We start from the raw sequence: 21625 nt of genomic DNA, 5'->3' as shown, positions 1-21625 counted from the left end.
TCAGGAAAACTAATATTTTCCCAATCTGTTTGCAGGCTGATAATCATCTCAAAATCAAAACCCCTTCTTGTTGCTATATTACGCATGCTTAGAGAAAATTCCAACAGATATTACTGGGCACTGAAAGCGATGTCTCTCTCCAAATTGGTATTCACAGCCTTCTTTCCTCTCTAAAGCTCTGCTGCTTGCAAAGAACAGAAAACACAGCTTGGGAGACAATGCATGCACCTGCATGGAAATGTGTCCACATGAAGTTCCAGCGACGAGGGATGGCAGCGAAGCAGGCGTGCCTCTTGCGAAACACAGTGTTCAGTGGTCACATTAATAATCAATTAGCCGGAGGGCCACCTGATGCTGCTCATTTGGCTGAGCCCCCAGCGGCAGCGGCTTTTTGCTCCGGCAGCATCCGCTTTAAAAAATCTGCTCCCTGTTTATCAAGACCAAATTCAGCGAAATCATCTATCCTTTGCTTGTCACTCCATATTTTCCTGCTTGCTAATTAAAGATGCAAATGTTGATGAATAAAGTGACGGCTTTGAAGCACAATTGGGTCAATAACTTGCACATTGTTCCCTGTTTCTCCAATTAAACCCCTATGAGAAATAGCTCAATTACAATTAGAGGAGCAATTACCCCCTTGTTAGAGGTAAAACAAATCATGGGTTTTGGTGAAAAATGCAGTGTTGTTCTTTCTATCATGCCAACAAACGTCGTATCCAGTGTTGCTGTTTCGATCCCAGTACTCTACGAAAGAGATAGTCCAGCGAAATAACCTCTGCGTGTATTTCTGGCTCACCATGCGACAGCAACATTTTCTAGGCATACACCAAAATGAGCGCAGGGGGATTCATGTCACAGAGCGCCACTATTACCCCAGCGGAACACCCAGCGCCTGTCGGTGGCCTATTAATTTCCGGGCTCCTTCAGGGAGATGTGGAGGTTTCTGTTGAAAGGGAAACCGATGCCTTTCCAGAAATAGAAGAAAAGGATTCTATTTTTGCCTAAATCCTAGGCAAGAATTATTTAAAATACCAAGCAATACCATTTTAGAGTATTTTTAGAAATTTCTTTACTTCCTTTCACGCAGTCTAGTTTTTTAACTTTACTATGATTCTTATTAACCTGCCCTATAGTCTCCAAATGAAAGGACAATAACTTTCAATGGTCTTTTATCTCGGGGTCTAGTGGGTTGGAACCGTCAAACCACACTGAGTTCTCTCATAGGGTTGCATCTTCAGGGGTGACAGACATCGTTTTTCTGGAAAGTTCCATCCCTGAGGTGTAGCCTTTGTCACATCTCTCAGGGACCCTTCATTCCATTTAGTTAAATACACTTAGAGAATCTACTTCTACTAAGGAATCTATGGTCAGCTGGTGGTAGAGACAAACAGGAAAACCTCTGTCTGCTCCTATTTTATTGCAATCACATTGGACAGCAGGGGAGTAAATAGACATATGGGAACACAAGTAGTAGTCGTCGGAGCTGTATACAACTACGCTATCTAAGCGCAGCCATTCAGCCACTCCCACGGGTTTGTCCACACCAGGTGTTGAATATCGGTTGTTCCCTATTTGCTGCTAAATAAACTTAGCCCCACGTGCTGCTGGCTCCGTGGGATCCCTGGGCCATCTATGACTCAGCAGCTAAAGAACTCATATCGTTACAGCTCAAGGCCCTCAGACTCTGCCCTGTGCTAAGCAAGCCCTGCGGTTGTGAAATATTTTAAATAAAGGCCTTGATAAGGAGACCAAACGAGGAGGCAGCCAGGCCCAGGAAACACTTGCTCATCCCAGGGTGGCCATCAACGTAGCTTTTCTTTACCAATGAATATTAGTCAAAACTGTCACCACCTGGAGAGATGGACGAGTGCGAGGAATCCTGGTTTGGCCTCTTTCCTCCGCGGAGGCTTTCTTTGTCATTCTCTTGCCTTTGTTCTGAAAATGAGAACTGCCCACCGTACCCCTGGCCCAGACTTCTTTGAGAGAAAATGTGAGGACTGGCCCAATGTCTTGGGGTCATGAAGACTAAGTGGAGAATGGTAACTTTAAATTCAGAGTAAGGACAGTAGCACATTATGACTTGTAGGTATTTGTCGTTTATAAATTAGATATTTACATTAATAATGGTGTATCCTTGTTTTAAAGCTCCAAATATTCTCATTTGCAGCATTTATGGACTCTAACCAAAGCAACTGGGTAGAGAACACAGGAAAGAGGGCATCTTGGTGATTCTTTACAGGCAAGGGGCTTCATTCCTCATACCCCACAGTGCCCGGCAGAGGTGCCAGGGGCTCAGTGACTATCTGGAACTGAAGAGGTTGAATTCAGTGTTCTGTGAATCCATTGGTGATAACAGAATACTAGTACTAATAATGATTGATGTTTCTTGAGTGTTTTCTGCATGTTTGCATATATTATCTCACTTGAACTTCATCACTGTGTTCTGGATAGATGCTATCATCATCTCCATTTTGTAACTGAGGAAACTTAGGTATAGAGAATCTTGCCCAAAGTCAGAGTTTAAAATGGTGAATCTTGAGTTTAAACCTAAAATTCTGTAAGGAAATTAATTTAATATACTGTAGTGGAGACGAAAGCCAAAATAGGGGGGGAAATTAAATTTTATTTATTACCTCAGAAATACCTACGGCACTGTTTGGACCAAATAGATGCCATTTAACGTAAGATTAGTAGAGTTTTTAGAAACTTATTGACTTGTATGGGAAGAAAGAAAATGACTGCTTTCTGATATTCTGCAAAGACTGTACCTGACTACTTCTCCAGTGGAGCCAGACATATACTTATAAACCAATGATCAATTGATTCGATCCATCCTGTATTCTTTGTGCATTTACTATGCCAATTATATAGAGTCATTTGCCTTGGGTACAAAAGAAGCAGAGGACCTTGCTACTGTGGTCTGATAGCTTAAGGACAGATTTTATTTATGGTAAAACATAAGAACTTTACCTGCTGGTTTTCCTTTAAGATTAATATTTCATTCTATGCTATTTTTATACTATTAGGTTCCTCAAACAAAAAACCAGGCTATTAAATAATAAATACATTTATCATTAAGTTAAAATAACCTTATGATCTTTTAACTCACCAAGTTACATTCATCCCTTTTAAAAAATTATCTGCCACTTTTGAGTAAATGATAGCTATAATGTGTCACACTAAGGTAGTGATTAGCTCTCTGATCTTGGTGATTTTACGGATGTAGAAAGGAGTCTACATAAGAGTTTATTAGCCTTCTCTCCAGCATATGTGTTTGATTTCTCTTTTCCATGAAAAACAAGAAAATGCATCATATTTAGTCCGTTGAATGTCAATGGACTAAATTGAGCTTGCCAAGTGTTAATTGGCCTCTTCCAAAGTGATGATACAAATAAAATTCACAGCCATTTAGTTTGCAGTCACAAATCTTTCTTTGCCCCTTAACAAAGTGAATCACTAAAAAAATGAGGAAATTACTAGGATCTTTCACTGAAAGTCTTTGCAGCGATCAGCTCTCTTTAAGAAATATCCAATAAAAATGAGGCTATAGATACCCATGTTACCCAGGAGATATTCCGGTCTTTAAGATAGGTTAATGGAGGACTTTGCATTAGAATTTTAGAAATAGAGTTAAGAGACAAATACACTATTGTAGTAAGTAGAATAAAATACTGAATTGGGAAGAGTTGCCTCCTTTCTAACCACAATAAGTCATTTTGTATGTCATTGTTGGAAAATCATTTGGTGTGGTTGGAAAAAACAACTATAATCATGCATAAACTTCTAATGCAATGCTAGAAAGTACCATGGACTGCCAGTTACAAGGCAAAAATAGTTCTCTGATTTCAAAGTAAAAAATAAATTTTATTAAGATTGTCACTGTGTCTTTTCATTGACATATGAAGGTATGAAAAGCTGTGAGAGAAAAATGGAGTCATTTTTGTAAAAGCACTGCCTAAATTTCTCATTAATTTATTATTGTTATTTTGAAAAGAGAAATCAGGTGTTTAATTTTGTTGTCAACTAACTGAATTGATTCCCACCTTTGCTTGAACCTTCAAAAGATTGAACAACTGTGGAAATCATTGTAGCTACTCAACATTTTTGGGCAATTTATAAGTCTAAAATAGTAGTATTTTGCAATTTTTTAGGTAGGGATAATTCAGGGCTTATTTTTACAAAATATCAGCTGACCCCCACATAGGCCTAAATTGCAACAGTATTAGAAATGCCTCTTGTCATACACAATACAGAGTAAAACTTCCAGAGGACTCAGTGTGGTTTGGAGGCTAACAAGGTCTGCCCTGCCAACAAATTGGCAGCTATGTCCCTTGTCAAATTAAAGTTTCTCTGGGCTTGTAGGACACTGGATCAGCTAGGACAATAGTGTTCGATGCACATAAGGATGTCTCCCAGTAATCATAAGAGGGCAATGCTTTTCAGAGTTTGAAATTATTTGTTAACAAACAAAAAACACAGTATTAGATGATTTTCCTCAACCTATGCTCTAAGACGATGGGAGTGTCTCAAGAAGAGCATGGCACTCGCTTGTGGTCCCTCAGGCCCACCCCCCACAGACAGGCAGCTGCAAAGAACACTGCGTTGTATGGTGCTGATGAAAAGTCATGTACGAATGTGATTCATAATACTGCGCTAGCAATCAATAGGCTTTGTTTCAGTGAAAACAGAAAACGAACACAAAGAATTTGATGGAAAGCTTGTAGGATGAAATTAATTGACACCTGTCATTCTTCAAACATGTTTTTATTCATGGTGTGTGAATAGGCCTTTTAGGTATATGGAGAGTGCACAGGCTCACTGACATGAACACACACACACACACACACACACACACAAATGACAACAAAATTGATGATTTATTTTAAAGTCATACTGTCTCTCTCTATGATAACGTCCGGATACACTAAAGCAGTATTTCTGAGTTCTTGAAAGAGAATGACAAAATCAAACCAAGCTAACTGTGGCTTTGTCCAGTGGGGCATTCTAATTGACTCACAAGTCATTAATCAGTTCCCAATCAATCTATTTTGCCAGCAGCAGGCAGTTAGGACTCCATTACCAACCATTCATCATGCCATACCCTAATTCACTGCACCATTAGCCATGGCTTAGGCCTCTGTTAGAATAACTAAATGCCACTTGCTAAATGCAGAGTATTTCTCTTACTCACCTCAGCCACTGGGATCCCTTCAGGTGGTCGACACTGGAGCAAGACTTCCTGTTCCAGGGATACTTCCTTTCCCAGGGGTTCCTGCTCAAATGTCTTCCGTAGATCTGGAAAGGACAGGTAATAAAATACATGACAAAACTAACTTATATTTATTCATTTATAGAAAGTGTAATAAAAGTTTTCCAGTTTAGTGTTTTATGTGACTTTGTATTTTTTTTTTTAAACCACTTGTCAGTACTATATCACAATCTGGGTGATTATATTCTGTGTGGTGGAAATTCTGAAATTCAGAGACTATTAACTGTTCCAACTTTAATTTTCACTGGAATGCTCATATAAACAATTAGTGAAATTCATTCCTTGCATTCCCTTATTGATTCTTGATCATCAACGATGATGATTTCCTTTTTAATCATAAGAATCCCATCATCATGATTCTTATACAGAGTTCCTTATGTATATAAATATTTTCCTCTCTCTTCACAGTGAGAACTATTCAGCATTGTAATATCTGAGATCTTTTGATCAATAACTCAAAAGCAAGTCTCCAGTTCAGAGTGTAAAACATAATGCTGGAGTCCTGAAAGAATGAATATAACCTCTTCAGGTGCCTCAAATACAAGGCAGGGAAAAGAGTAACTGTTGGAATGACTCCAGAAATCTCTCACTATGTAATATGTAACTATTCTTCAATTAGAAAATTAAATAGTCATTTTTGCCCACATTCACCAAGTACCTAATTACATATTTATATAGTTAGAATTGCCTTAGCAATATAGAGACTTTTTAAAGCACTTCTTATGAAGCTCATTGCTTCCTGCTTGAGAATGGTGACCACATGTCAAAGGTAGGTACTTCAAGGTTTTGTTTTTTTTAAATTTATCTTTAGAGAGGAAAGGAAGGAGAGAAGGAGAGAAATATCAATGTATGGTTGCTTCTCGTGCATCCCCTGCTGGGAACTGGCCTGCAACCCAGGCATGTGCCCTGACTGGGAATTGAATCGCGATCCACTGGTTCGCAGGCCTGTGCTCAATCCACTGAGCTACACCAGCCAGGGCTACTTCAAGGTTTTAACAGAACCATCATGGAATACCATATAATTATTTAATTTTAATGGTTTGGCTCTGAACTCTTTATACATTTTATCTAATTTCTAAAATGATCTCACATTTAACCCTTCACAAAGCAATACTTCTTCCTGAGGAATCATTTTAATGTCTGCCACGAAGCCTCTTTTCTAGCTTTCAGGTAGCGTCATGAGCAGAGGAAATACTGCGTCTGACCAGCTCAGCAGCTGCTCACTTCAGAATGCCTCCACATAACCCTGCAAGCAGAGGTGGGTCGCCTGGTAAACATACCCTTTATGATTTGGGCATTTGGATGTGATAGAAGGCAGGCCAGGTGCCTTGCAGGCAGAGAGAAAACATGGCTGATGAATGAATAAACATGAAAAAAGGACACTTGTCAGCTAGAAATTAGACATAAAACAGAATGGTTCAGAATAATGTGGGCATTTCATCCGGAAAAATGATGAATTTTGACCCTTAGAAGACCTTTAGGATTCTAAATTTCTGTTTCCTTTCCATTAGTTCTAAGACTACTACCAAAATAAGCATAAAGTCCTTTCATTATAACCTTGATTACTTTCGAAAAGTCAACTTGGCCTGCTTCTGATGTAGTCATTGATTCTACCAATTAAAAGAAAAATCAGCTCTGTCATATGCGTGTATTCAGAGAGCTGTTTACCTAGGAACATGAATATTGGCTTACTAAATCCATAAAGAAAAATCCAATTAGCAAATGTAGAATTAGATCTGAAACTATATGGATTTCTATTTACCATTTACACAGTAATCAAAGAAAGTCTTTTAGAATGCAAACACATGTGCGGCTGCAAACAGTGTCTTATTTTTTATCAGAGAATTTTGATGCATTCAATGATTTTTTTGCACAATAACAATACCACAGTTACAAATTTTTTATGATGTGGGATAACCTAATTCAGGCATTCTACAAAATATGACTTATGCTTTTTTTAATTTAATTCTTGTTCAAGTACAGTTTTCCATCCCCCACTCCCATCCCAGCCAATGCCCCCTGTGCTCCCCACCTCCCTTCCGTTTCCACCCCCCTTAGTTGTTCTCCATGTGTCCTTTATACTAGTTTCTGTGAATCCGTCCCCTTTTCCCCTAAAATTCTCTCCCCTCTCCCCTCTGGTCCCTGTCAGCCTGTTCTGAATTTCAGCGTCTTTGGTCATATTTTGCTTGCTTGTTTGTTTTGTTGTTTAAGTTCCTGTTAAAGGTGAGATCATATGGTATTTGTCTTTCACTGCCTGGCTTATTTCGTTCAGCATAATGCTTTCCAGTTCCATCCATGCTGTTGCAAAGGGTAGTAGCTTCTTCTTTCTTTCTGCTGCATAGAATTCCATTGTGTAAATGTACCATAGTTTTTTGATCCATTCATTTACTGGTGGGTATCTAGATTGCTTCCAACTCTTGGCTATTGTAAATTGTGCTGCTATGAACATCGGGGTGCATAGGTTCTTTTGGATTGGTGTTTCAGGGTTCTTAGGATATACTCCCAAGAGTGGAATTGCTGGGTCAAAAGGCACGTTCATTTTTAGTTTTCTTAGAAAATTCCATACTGTTTTCCATAGTGGTTGTACCAGTCTGCAATCCCACAAACAGTGAACTAGGGTCCCCTTTTCCCCACAACCCCTCCAACATTTGTTGTTTGTTGCTTTGTTTATGATGGCCATTCTGACTGGTGTAAGGTGGTATCTCATTGTGGTTTTAATTTGCATCTCTCTGATATCTAGTGATATTAAGCATCTTTTCATGTATCTCTTGATCCTCTGTATGAACAAATGGTGCTGGGTGAACTGAACAGCTACGTGCAAAAAAATGAAACTTGAGTACCAACTTACACCATACACCAAAATAAATTCAAGGTAGATAAAAGACTTAAATTTAAGCCGTGAAACCATTAAAGTCCTAGAGGAGAACATTGGTAGGAAAATCTCAGATATTTCACGCAGCAACATTTTTACTGTTATGTCCTCTAGAGCAAGAAATATAAAGGAAAGAATAAACAAATGGGATCTCATCAAAATAAAAACCTTCTGCACAGCTAAAGAAAATAGAATTAAGATAAAAAGAGAACCAACAGTTTGGGAAAACATATTTGCCAATGATACCTCAGACAAAAGTTTAATCTCCAAAATATACAAAGAACTTACTCGACTCCACTCTAAGAAGACAAGCAACCCAATTAAAAAATGGGCAAAGGACTTGAACAGACATTTCTTCAAGGATGACTTCTGCTTTTTGACAATGTTGTAGAGAGGAAAGAAGGTTAAGTAGGAGTTCAAAGTCTCTGTGGCCTTCACTTTCCTTATTTGTAAAATGAAAGTGAAGGACCAGATGCTTTGGAAGGTCTCCTTTGTTCTAATAGCCTATGACTGACTAGCATAACATTTTAAATGTGTATTTTAGAAGAAAAAAGGTTTATCCTTTGTCAAATAAGACACTTCTTGGCTGTGATAAATTTTTAAGGAACCACAGTAATCATCAGTGTCCAAGAGTAAGAATAGAATAAATTATTTCCTAATAATCTAGGAGTTGGTGCATCTTTGAAGATTACAGCTAATAATTTTTATCTCAGGAAAATTTTCATGGAATTTTGGGACACTAATAGATAGGTACAGATAAGAGCTTGAAAATGAGAGAAGGGTGGATTTCTGAAGATTCAGTATTAAAAGTGTCAGAAAGTTGTTTGTACAAATCCAAGGAAGCATCACAAAAGCAGATGAATATCAAAGCTTGGTTGATTGTGAATGCATTCATTGAAACAACAAATTTCTGTGTCCATGGAGAGATGGGAAAGGAAATGACTACCCCAAACAGTATGCAAGACAAGCCAGCATGTCAGTGTGCATTTTTACAAAAGAGGGAGAAATTCACGTCTCCCTCCCCAACTGACATCCTCCCAGCGACTATGCCTGACACCATATGAAAGGGTGAGTGTGACCTACAACAGGAAAATCCAAGGGTAGACAGGCCACAGCTCTGAGTATAAAGGGACGCACTACCATCCAAGCACCTGTGAGCCCTACTGATTTAGGGAGGAAACTAGGAAAAATATCAGCAAAAAGATCTCCCTATTGTGCAGGCAGGTTACTGATGCCATTGTCTTTGGAAATGATAATCAACATGGCTGTACTCCAAGGTTTTAAAAATTATTGATATTTATTAAAAATGTTTGTTCCCTCAGCAATACTACTTCATTAGGCTGAAAGATTTACTAGAATAAAATATTTTTAAAAGACAAAATCTTGGTGATATGACAAGCTAATACTATGAACTCAAGAATTCTCTGATGGGTATATTTCAATACACCTTTCTAGCAGAAATCAAAATGCTTAAATTCCATAGAATAAGATAAATAAAATATTACATTTCTAATATTGGTTGCTTTCTGTGTTTTAGCCTCATAGGGTGAGGTGAGTATCAAGAACTATTGAATCCAAAAAATTTTGAAAATTACAAGGGACAAAACATATATATTTTAGTAAACTATGAAAATTATTTCTATTATTATTCCGAGAGTTCTGGCATGAAAGATTATTAATCACATTACTAAATTTTCAATATGTCATCCTCTTACATAATTTGGCCATATAGTCTATGAACCATAGTCATAGTTTCTAATATTCCTTACTATTCTTATGGAATTTAGGGTTTATAGCTGTGTTTTTCAAATTGTGTATCATGACCCCATAGAGGGTTGTATGTAGACTTAATGTATTAAAAAAAGGATTAAAAATATGAAATTAGGCCCTCGACGCTATGGCTCAGTGGATTGAGTACCAGCCTGTGAACCAAAGAGTTGCTGGTTCAATTCCCAGTCGGGACACATGCCTGCATTGCAGGGCAGGTTCCCAGTAGGGAGTGCATGAGAGGCAACCACATATAGATGTTTCTCTCCCTCTCTTTCTCCTTGCCTTCCCTTTTGTTTAAAAATAAATAAATAAAATCTTTTAAAAGTATGAAATTAAACAATAGAAAATGTCCAGGTATATCATACATAGCATCATTCTATGTGTATGTATGTACAAACAGCTAAAAATACATATATATCTGTGTGTATTTGTATGTGTGGAGTGATGGGTATGTATTTGGTGGATCATTATATAAACATATTTGTTATTGTAGATCACTGTGAAAGTAATGTGAAAACAACTGGGAAGCAAAATAACTGTGGCTGAGAGCAAGGTCTCCAGCATAGACAAACTTGGGTTTGGGTCCTAATTCTACCATTTGACTAGGTATGTGATCTTTTACTTAACTTATTCTTGCCTTAATTTATTTAGCTAAAATATGCATGCAATATATATACTACCATATAATAAGGTTATGTAGGAAGAAGGACCTATAAAATTGTATCATCATGCCTTGCATATAGTCTGTGCTCAAAAGACAGCAATTTCTCCACTTCATCTTTTCCCATAATATTGGTTAATGTCATTATGCATATAAACATTAGACATTATTGTTATTAGTCAGGCAAAGAGTGAGACAAAGTGATTATGAGCATGAGAGGACTAATGTTTGAAGGTGACATATCACAAAGAGAAACCCAGGAACTACCGTTCTGTGCTTGGAAAAAATGCAGATTACATACTTAGATTAAGCCCTGGGAATCTACAGTTTTAACTGGTCTCACAGGTGTGTTTTACACACAACACTAAAATCTGAGAACCACAGGCTGACTGACTGATTATTTGTGGAGCACCTACAATATGCATGGCACGGTGCTAAATCCTGCAGGCTGTGGGAGGGAGGAGCTTGGGAGGTTGTGGGAGCCAAGCGGACCTGCCTCTGCACTGTGGTTTTTACCACCTTCTTTACAATGAGTCCCTCCTGGTGTTTCCACAGTGTGAGAAGAATTCACTTTTGTACAGGTGATGAGTTACATGGTCTAGCACAGGAGCTGAAATTTGACTTGTGTGTACATACAGGCCATGCAGGTAAAACATCTGAGAGAAAGTCAGAGATGAGATTTTGTTTTTCCTGAAATGTAGCACCCACAGGGGTTGTCTATGATTTTCTAAATTTTAATGGAGACATGAGTATAAAACCAATCCACTTAACTTTTTACTCTTGCTATTCAGCCCCAGCTATATATTGCCACACGGAATGCAGGCTTAGGGCGCCACGTGCCGTACATATGCTGGCTAACACAAGTTAGCAATGTAGAGCATTATGTAAATTTTATTCTAGTTGTCAACTGCTTAAAAGGTTTCAAAAAGTTTATCCAAACATATGAGCCACATTTTAAGGGCCAACGAGCTGGTGAGTTATACTGGGCCTCTGGACTGCCATTGTGAGGTGCTAGTCTAGCCAGTTCTGTGCTGAGACTGTCAAAATTATCTTAACAGTTCTATGGCCTCTCTCCCAGATATAATCATCTAGTCTTTTCCCCATGGCTCCTCCCTTTTCTAACTTTCAGATAATCAAGAAAGCTGACCAGGAAATCTCGGTGGGAAAAGCTGTTTGTTAGTAAGATGGCCTACATGACATTTCTTGAATTAATATTTTATAATTATCAGTTTAGGTTCCTTTACCTACTTTCAGAAACACTGTTAGGCAATGAATGTTAGAATTTCAGAAGATTAAGTAACATTTTCAAAATATGGAAACTATTAGTGTCTCCGTCAGGAGAACCCTAAGTTTTCTGATGGCTAAAAAAATACCTTGTCATCATTCCAGTAATTTCTGATGACTACATAGGATAAAATGTCCCCACATTCTTTTCTGAAGCAATACCTTCATTGTTATAGTTGCTATGTACAAAAACCCTAAAACTCTTTTGTCTACAGAAGTAACTTGTCAAAAATGGTTATGATCTGTGCTCAGCTCTTGTTTTTAGAGTAGGAATGGCTGCCTTTTCTTTCAGCACAGGTGTCCATAAGTAATCAATCACAATACTCTTCTCTGTAGAGTCTGGATTCGGCCTCCAGAGGATTCAGCCTCCGGATCCTCCATGGCACAGGACCCTGGGAGGCCATAGCTGAGCAGCAGTTACCCTTCCAGATGTGATGCATTTGCATCTCCAACCTAAAGTTCACTACATAGAACTTCCTGATGTGGGGTATGTGTACAAAGCTATCAGATATTACATCACTGCTAAATTTCACTTCAAAAAGATGAAATAACCCCAGCCAACTGCTGATTTATACATTTTAAAATTCTCTGAAGTCAGATACATCGTGGTGCTTAGTGCTAAGTACATACTACCTCCTTCATAAGTGCTGACTTAAATTTAATTTCAAAAATAATCTGCCATTCCCTTTACTGAAGTCTGGGCTAATTTTTCTTAAGGGAGGAAACAATGGAAGTGCTTAGAAATTGCACAGCACAACCCCCTTACTTTACAGGTAAGACAACTAGGACCCTGAAAGGTTAACTTATTTCTTATAGATCAGCAACTCTTTAGAAGCAGCTATCCCAGGACAGGGGGCTGCAGAAGGCAGAGTGTTGCATTGTGGTTGTATTTGTTTCCTCTAGAAATGACCCCCTCCTGGCTTGAAACAACCAACATTTATTTTCTCATAGTCTGGAGGCCTGCAATTTGAAATCAGTTTCACTGGGCCATAATCAAGGGGCCCACAAGGCTGTGCTCCCTCCCGAGATTCTAGGAGAGAATTGATAGCTTGCCTCTTCCACAGTGTGGTGACCGCCAGCTTTCCTTGGCTTGTGTCTGCATCCCTCTAATCTCTGCCACGGTGATCACACAGCCTCCTTCTCTATATGTGTGAAGTCTCCTTACGCCTTTCTCTTATAAGGACTCTTGTGATGGCATTTAAGACCCTCCTGGACAATCCACGATAATCTCCCCATCTCAAGAACCTTAATTTAAGCACATCTGCAAAGAATTTTTCCCATATGGAAAGTAAAATTTACAGGCTCCAGAGATTAGGACCTGATACCTTTGGGGCCATTATCCAGCCTACAACAGGGGTTAAGAGAGTGCAGTCTGGATCCACCTACCTGACTTTAATCCTAGCTCTGTGCTTAATAAGGTTCATGTGCTTTGGTTTCTTCACCCTAAAAGCAGGGCAATTCCAGTCTGTACAGGGCTATTGTGAAGATTAAATAAGGTAATACACACGAACCTGCTTAGGACAGAGGTGTTATGTAAAAACCCACTATAAATGTCCTCACTTATTTAGATAAACATTCCATTCCATACCCTGTCAACTGTCAAACTTTCAGAGTTTGTCCTTGTACTGATAATTAATTAAATAAATTATTTAGCTATTTCTAAGAAGAGGCCACACTGCATGCATCAGAATGAAGCTCCTTGCCTCTCACGGATAGCTGGTCTTGGCAAAATGCTCTAGATCCAGGGAGATTCTGGAGATTCTGGAGAAGAGATGCATACAGAATTGCCTGCCATTGGCCATCTTCTACACTCGCTGACATAGGCCCAATCTCGCATTAAGCAAATATAGCTGATTTACAATGATTCACATTTTCCTACTTTCCAATTACTTTTCAATTAATTTTTTGCATGCTCAGTGAAGAGGTACTGAATACATTTGTAACTCTTGAAAAAATTGTTTTAATGTACTCTTAAAGTGCTCTCTTGTGAATAAAATAATTCTGCGGTTACATATAATAATAATACTTGTGTTATTAAAGGGAAAATGTGCCTTTCTTCCAATAATGATAAAAGGGGATAATTATATTGTCATAGTAGAATATAACTTACGCTGAAATCACCAAATCTGGCTGCTAACAGGAAGTAACTGCTGTGAACAGACCAGTACAGCAAATTTTGGAAGAATTAGGTTAATTTTCTGCATTTTGGGCACTTATTAAAAGTGAGAAATGCCTGAGTTAAGGCCATAGAACCCTAAAAAGTTTATCATGGTTTTATCTTTCAGAAATAGAGTATCTTATCTTTGCTAAAATTTAAAAAAATTAAAGTTTTTATATCCAGCAACTATGTGATTTTTAAATGTAAGGAATATAGTATATAAAAAATGGATGGAATTTTTTTCTTTTCTTTTTAAAATTTCTTTAAATTTATTTGTAGACAGAGGGGAAGGGAGAGAGAAAGAGAGGGAGAGAAACATCGATGTGTGGTTGCCTCTCACAAGCCCCTTACTGAGGACCCAGGCATGTGTTCTGACTGGGAATTGAACTGGCAACCCTGTAGTCAGCAGGCCGGCACTCAATCCACTGAGCCACACTACTTGCCTTTTCTTCTTGAATGTCATGAAACACAAAGCCAAAAACCAGCAACAACAACAAAAATGGACAAAAAAAACTAACTAACCAACCAACCAACCAACAACAATAAACTATATGAAGTTTCCTCTATGGTTATATAGAAAAGTCAAGAATTGCCACATGTTTTTGAAAATCTTCAACAGGAGTTGGACTACAAAAAGAAAAGTTTTTGTTTAAAACTCAGATTTACCATTTCTTATTCAAGGGACTTAGATAAGTGACCTGTTTTGATGCCTCCGTTGTGTTATTTGCAGAATAAGGCTCAGAATGGGAGCTGTCTCACAGGACTGTTGGGGGCCCTGCTGAGAGCCAACAGGCACTGGGGGCTTTCCACCGGAGCTGGGCACTCAGTACGGATGCCATCATTGGTGGCTAAAGGGACACATAATTTTTTAAAGCTTAATGAAGATGCCATGTTTTGATTGGTTCCTGTTATTTTGTAGCCTCATTTTGCTTTTTAAAAAGCTGTTTACCCATCACCCATGGACACAGACAACTGTGTGGTTAAAGCCAAGGGTGGGGGCAGAGGCTGGATGGAGGAGGGCAAAGGAGGGAAAATGGGAGATCTCTGTAGTAGTGTGGACAATTTTTTAAAAGTCCTGTTTTTGATGCCTCTTAGGAATTTACCACCAAAACTTTCATAATATCATAGCACATATCCAGGGACAGAGGCTAGAACAATCTTTAAGCAAATAAACCAATTATCACGGTGAAGCGCTCAGTTGTTCAGAGGCAGGGCTGTTTCCTACTGTGTGGAGGGCGTTGAAGCCAAAACTCTTGAGTGGACAGAGTCCTCACAGGCAGAGACACAATTTCAGCCATTCCTCTTAGCTTCGGGATGTTGAAAGGACATATTTGTATTCAGAGAGTTTTACTAAAGTTTTTTTTTAAATAAATATTTTAGAACTAGAATTCCAAGTGACATCCATTACAAAGAAGAGGAAGAGCGAAACCCATGCAAGTCATTCTTTTATATTCACACCTCATCTTTAGTTTCAGCAAAAAATGATTTTATGTCATCACAGTATTTTTAAGGTATGTCCTAAGGATAAATAATAAGAAACATGCCAACTTTATGGATGAGGTACCTGACATATCAAAAAGTTAGGGCTGTCTCAGAGTACAAAAAGAATGCAATGATTCCCAATGAGCTTTCTTGCAAATAAGCATTGTAGCCACGAACTTCCCTTTTCATTAGCATAAAACATTATTTAATGACACAGTTTGATCTGGTAGGTTACCAGCTCTTGCTATAACCCACAGAGTTATAGCAAGATGATTCCCCCTCAAATATAACTTTTAAGACAGAGTTCTATCAATTGTATGTCTACCTCTCACGATAAAGATGGGCTATAAATTATAGATCTGTGGGCCTGTATGAATCTTGGGAGTTTGTGTCCAGATACAAAAACAAAGGTGTTTGGAAAAATACAGATGGGCACATCAGGTATATGTGACGGTTTTTACTCTGGAAATAGAAATGACATGATTTAACACTATTTAATATAATGATTTAGAATTATATAAAACAAGGAGAAATTTACTGTTAAAATTTCTCTTATCTAAAAAGTCTAAATTTTACGACTAGTTATTATCTAATTCAAAATATGGCCTCTGTAACTTACAGTGGGCTTACTGGGGTCTTAAATGGTTGTGCAGGGAATCAAACCACACCTTAAAGAGTAGGTCCTTTACTCCAGTGTGTTGGCAACTCTGCTAGGCTCTATCAAGACATTTTGCATTACACATCTAGATACTGTTCTAGTATAATGTAAGTATTTCAGACTATCTGGTTAAAAAAGTACATTATTTGGTTAAGTTGAATAATTAATTAATTTTGCTTTATACTAGGTAGAACAGATAGGAAGTGGAAAGTGACATAGAAAGCCATGAGTAATGACTTCTGTATATAAAAACCAACATAATAATTCACCAGATTACACATATATTTAATTGGAGATACTCTTACCCCTACTGTAGAAATATTAATTCATTAATTCCTTTAAGATATTTATTAAGTTCCCACACTGAGTCCAGTATCATTGCAGGCATTTTGAACTCATCAGTGAACAAACCAAAGAAAAATCTGTACCCACAGGGATCTGACTTTCTAAGGGGGTGGAAGTGATAGACCACAAACCATGAACATACTAACTAAGTAAAGATGTAGGAGTTTAGAAGTGTGTGCTATCAGGAAAATGACTAAGCCCAGAAGTACAATGGGGGGTTGAAGTGGAGGAAGTATAGGAGCAATCATTTCAGGCTATCTGATGCCCTTACTTTTCTTGGGTAATAAAACATTTTTACTAGATGAACAAATGATTAACATTCAATAGCATCATCACTTTACCCATCATATGCCTTCAATGAATTCAATTTCAATTTTATATGCCTTCATTTACTTAGCACCATCCACATGCAAGCTACTATTTTTAGGTATTGGGAACATTGACCTTTAACAAATAGACAGCAGATATTTTGCAGCAAAATTGTTTTTTTTGAGAACAGCCAAAAATTGCAATTTAGGGCATGTAGTTTAACAGCGAGCCACACACAAATCCAGAGAAACAAAGAAGAAACATGCTCTTTTACAGACTTCAGAAGGCCTATTATAAACAAAGATTCCATTGGAGGAAATTAAAAGTTTGAGATTTAGTGACTTTCCATTGGTTGAGTTATGTTATTCTCCCATAGGCTGAACTACTACTAGTCCAGGAGGAATCTTTTCTTCCTCTTGCTGAGATGGTCAAGACTATTACTTCCTGTTGGGGTCAGTAGTGTGTGTGGAGGGCTGTATACCTGAGAGTTCTCTCTTTTAGCCTCTTGCCTCTATTTTAAATGAGGTTTATGTTTCTTAATTAAGAAACATAATTTTCACAGGGATATAAATGAGGAAAATAAAATGCCTGACCTTGTGAAGCCTATATTATAATGATGTACACAGTCAACATAAAAGTAAATAATGAATAAGGGAAATGTTCTCAAGAACAATAGAGTGTTTGGGTTAGGAGAGTGACATGGTTGCAATCAGTAGGTTTTAGGTAAACTGGCCAAGGTCTACCCCTCTGTTGAGGTGACACTTCGGCAGAAATCTGAATGGAGGAAGGGAGTGAGCCACACTCAGAGTTGGGGATGTTCCAGGTGGGATGGAATAGTTATTACAAATAGCCTGTATCTGGAATGAGTGTATTGTATTCTGGAAAAAAAGGAAGTGGTTGAAAGGAAGTGGTTGCTGTGGCTGAAGCAGACCAAGCAACATGTAGAGAGGCAAGAACCTAAGGATGCTTATACTTCTATGTTATAAATCATAGGGAGCCTATAATATTATGCATGTGGAAAATGCGATTTTTTTTGTGAACTGCCACCACACATAGAAATTACTGTCAACTCCTCTGATATTTATAGCCAGTGTGTTGGCTTGGACACCGCTGGTGGATCGATCAACTTTTTCACATATCAACTGTGTGAACTCAGGCAAGACCTTTAGTCTCTCTTTGTTCTCAAATTCCTCATCTGTAAAATGATGATAATAACACCCATCACATGGAGTTGTTGCAAGGATTGAATGAGGTCATCCATATAAATGCTGGTCAAAGGGTACAAACTTTCAGTTATGTGATGAGTAAATTCTGGGAATGCAGATGTAGCTAGAAGTCAACCCGGCCTCAAAGCTGGTGCTCTAACCACTCCACGGCCCTACTCTTTTTACATGATAAACACCACCCCCAACACATCATGAACGACAGCAGCCATATCGAAATCAAGACCTGTCCTGTGGAAGGGAAGGCGATGTTGGCCCACATTTTGCCTACAGTACATTTTCCCATGGTAATATTTGGGAATTTTCCCACTGGCCTGTATCATGGGACCCTGGAAGAAACAACCCCATGAAAATGGCAGCTGTATCACCACACAGGTTCTACTAGGTACAGCCATCATAGTGCTCACTTGGTTTCTCTCAGAAGAAATGTCTCTCTGTGTTTGGGGCTACAACCCCACTCGGGGCATTTGACACTGCCCTTTGGCAGATGTGCCCAGGTTTAGAGCAGGTATATTATGTTCTCAGCTTATGCCTAGCTGATTTTGAACGTTTATGTTTCCTTTCTTCGCTCTGCCCTGATTGTCTCACAAATTTATTTTTATATCTTATATAGTTTGAACGTACTATAAAAAACAGATAAATACATGAATGGCCAACATTCATTTTTCATGAAACAACCATGGGCCACTCAGAGTACACAAAATGAGAATAAATCTAATTAGGTGAGAGGTAATTGCACTTATGTGACCTTAGGATCCTTGTTATTTTTACCTGAGACAAATGAACCTTTAATTGAAGTCTATGTGGTGGCATCTGTTAAATGTTACTGGGCAAACTAACAATCTGCAGGCTTACTATACGATTAGGGACTTACTTGTTAGGGATCAGCCTTGACAGAGAGAATTCGAAATTCAACCTGTTAAAAAAGACTCATGGATATGGACAACAGTGTAGTGATTGCCTGGGGCTCGGGGGAGTTGGTGGAGCGTATAGGGGGGTAAATGGTGATGGACAGAGACCTGACTTGGGGTCGTGAACACACGATACAGTACACAGATGATGGGTTGTAGAGTTGTGCACCTCAAACCTGTATAATTTTGTGAAGTAGTGCCACCACAATAAATAAATTTAACCATTTTTTTCACCATGATGTAATTATGAAAGTACAAGCACACTGCTCTTCACTCTTATTACGTGAAGCTGAAAGGGCACCATGGGCAAATTAATCTCTTCCTACAAGAAGTGTTTGTTTTTCCATTATTTGAAAATGTGAAACTACATTTAAAAGCTATGAAGTGAACAATAAATATTATGTAATATGTTTCAAAGAAAGATGGGGCTCTTACATATATTTAGTTTTTATGTGACTAGAGATATATAGAGAGAATATTATATATACTATTATATATTACATATATATAATTGGCACAAGAGATCCATCATTTAAAACTATGAAGCCCTTATACCAGCTTTCTTGGCAAGGCAATTTAATATGAAGTATAGATTGGCGATTTTAAATATTTATTGTGCTTAATATTAATGAACATAGCAATGAAAGATACAGTTTTATATCATTGTGCCTCTTGATTATAATTAGAAGCTAATTTTGAATTCATTTAAATATTTCACCAAAATAATAATTTTTTTGTTTCTTCTTAAAACTTTTGAAAGGAACTTTCTTTCCTTTCATAGCTAATAAAATAAATTCTTCAAGATTTCTGGTAGACAATTGTGGTGGAAGCTGTGGCATGCCAACAAGATTCCTTTCTACGACTGACCCCACCTGTTGGGAATGCTGGTCGTCCAGGTGCTTGCCACTCCCCTGGAACTGCCCGCCATTGAGGAGAGCTGACTTGCCCCCAGTCACACAAGCTGATGGGATGGGGCTAAAGGAGGACACCACACCCACTGACAAGTCTATGTAGGGGAGCAAGGGCCTGCTCATTCCCTATGTCTGAAGGTGGGACAACGCTGGGGGGCCATCTGAGGTCCAGAGTTCATTGCTTGTTGTACTGGCATCGCAGCTCCGTTTCTCCCTCTGCCCAGCACTACTGCCTCATTCCTCTGTGGATATCGTTCTCGAGAGAACTCTTTAATACATTTGCCCACATATATGTCCCCATCTTTATCTACATCATAGAAAATCCTCACAAGAAATCTCTTTAGATATTCTCAGAGAGGAATGAATAATATAGACCATTTTAATACACTTAGGGACATTTTCATAATGGTTGTAATTCAACAAAATTTATTAAACATTAATGATGGGCTAGGCATTGTTCTAAGCACTAAAGATACAAAGATAATCAAAGCTGAATTAAGAAAAATTGATCTTAAGGAACTTCCTGGCATGGCACACAGATACGACAAGTGATTATAATTCAAATGAGACAAGTCCTAAATGAAGAATATGGACAGACTGCTCGGAAAGTACTGAGAAAGGAATGCCTAACACACTGGGGATCTATGAAGCAAGAATGACTTCAGTAGAGACATTTGAAATTAATCCTTCAATGGCTCAGGACTTTTGAGTCATTCTTTCCTTTTGTTCACATACCATATCCGATCTCAACAAAAGCCATTACCTTTGCCTTTAAATATATTTCGAATCAAGATCACACACTCCCACTGCTTCTAATCTATACTCACCTATCATTTCTCACAGTTTCAGCCCCATTACTAGTCTTCCTACTTCTATTTTTGCCCTTCATGGTCTATTCTCAACACAGCAGTCAGGTGAATCTGCTATAATAAAATTCAAGCCATGAATTCCTCTGCTGAAAATGTTCCAAACTTCTCATCTCTCACTAAGAACTGAAGATGTTATACCTACACAGTCCTAGGCCATCTCCACATTGCCCCTCCTGCCCTTACCTCCATGCGTTACCCTTCTCAGATCATCTAAGTATCTCCTCTCATTCACCCTTTTCCAGCCACGCTGGCCAATTTGGTTTTCTTGTACCTGGCCAGCCTCCTGCCTCTGAGTATCCATCTGTACTTATACCACTTGCTGTTCCCTTTACCCGATTCTTTCCCTCCCTTCCTTCAGGTTTCTTTACTGCCAACTTCTTCCTGAGGCCTTTCTTAACCACCCTCACTTTGCTCTATGTAGTCCCATTTCCTGTTTTGTTCATTGAACTTACCACTTTCTCTGTATCCGATTATTATTTCTCACATTTAGAGTTTGCCCTTTCTCACCAGAACATAAGCTCCAGGAGGGCAGGGGTCATCATGTGTTTTGTGTCTGGTTCCATACCAAATACCTACGATTGTTTCAAGAACAGAGAACATGTTCATTAAATATTTATTGACTAAATGAATTTTTAGCAGTAGTGAAGGGAAAAGAAGGGTGAAATGTGGTGGACCCTGGCCAGCAGAGTCCACCTGGTGTGGCTTATGATGAGAATCAATGCGCAGGTGACAACAAGCCTGTAGAGAAAAAGGGAACAGGCATGACTACTCTCTCAGGGGGAGCGTGCCTATGGGTGCTTTGGCTACTCCCTTAAAAGGGGAGTGCCCCGACCCTTGCCTAGACAGGCTTTTATTGTTTTCCTGAGGTCTTACATAAGAGAAAGATTTATTATCTATTACATA

General features: G+C 38.5%; 1 protein-coding gene across 1 annotated transcript in view; it reads right to left on the bottom strand.

The window, feature by feature from the left end:
• The window catches only part of UNC5C (unc-5 netrin receptor C), a 215534-nt gene that overhangs the window by 93058 nt on the left and 100851 nt on the right, over positions 1-21625 (bottom strand). Inside the window, exon 5 of the mRNA XM_037046158.1 lies at positions 5192-5295. Coding sequence (XP_036902053.1) covers positions 5192-5295 — 104 coding nt within the window. The remainder of the gene's footprint in view (positions 1-5191; positions 5296-21625) is intronic.

The sequence above is a fragment of the Sturnira hondurensis genome, unplaced genomic scaffold (assembly GCF_014824575.4).
Source record: "Sturnira hondurensis isolate 20B ecotype Veracruz unplaced genomic scaffold, ASM1482457v3 Scaffold0004998, whole genome shotgun sequence".
NCBI lineage: Eukaryota > Metazoa > Chordata > Mammalia > Chiroptera > Phyllostomidae > Sturnira > Sturnira hondurensis.
The sequence above is the reverse complement of the archived record's forward strand: the minus strand, read 5'-3'. Positions and strand labels throughout refer to the sequence as shown.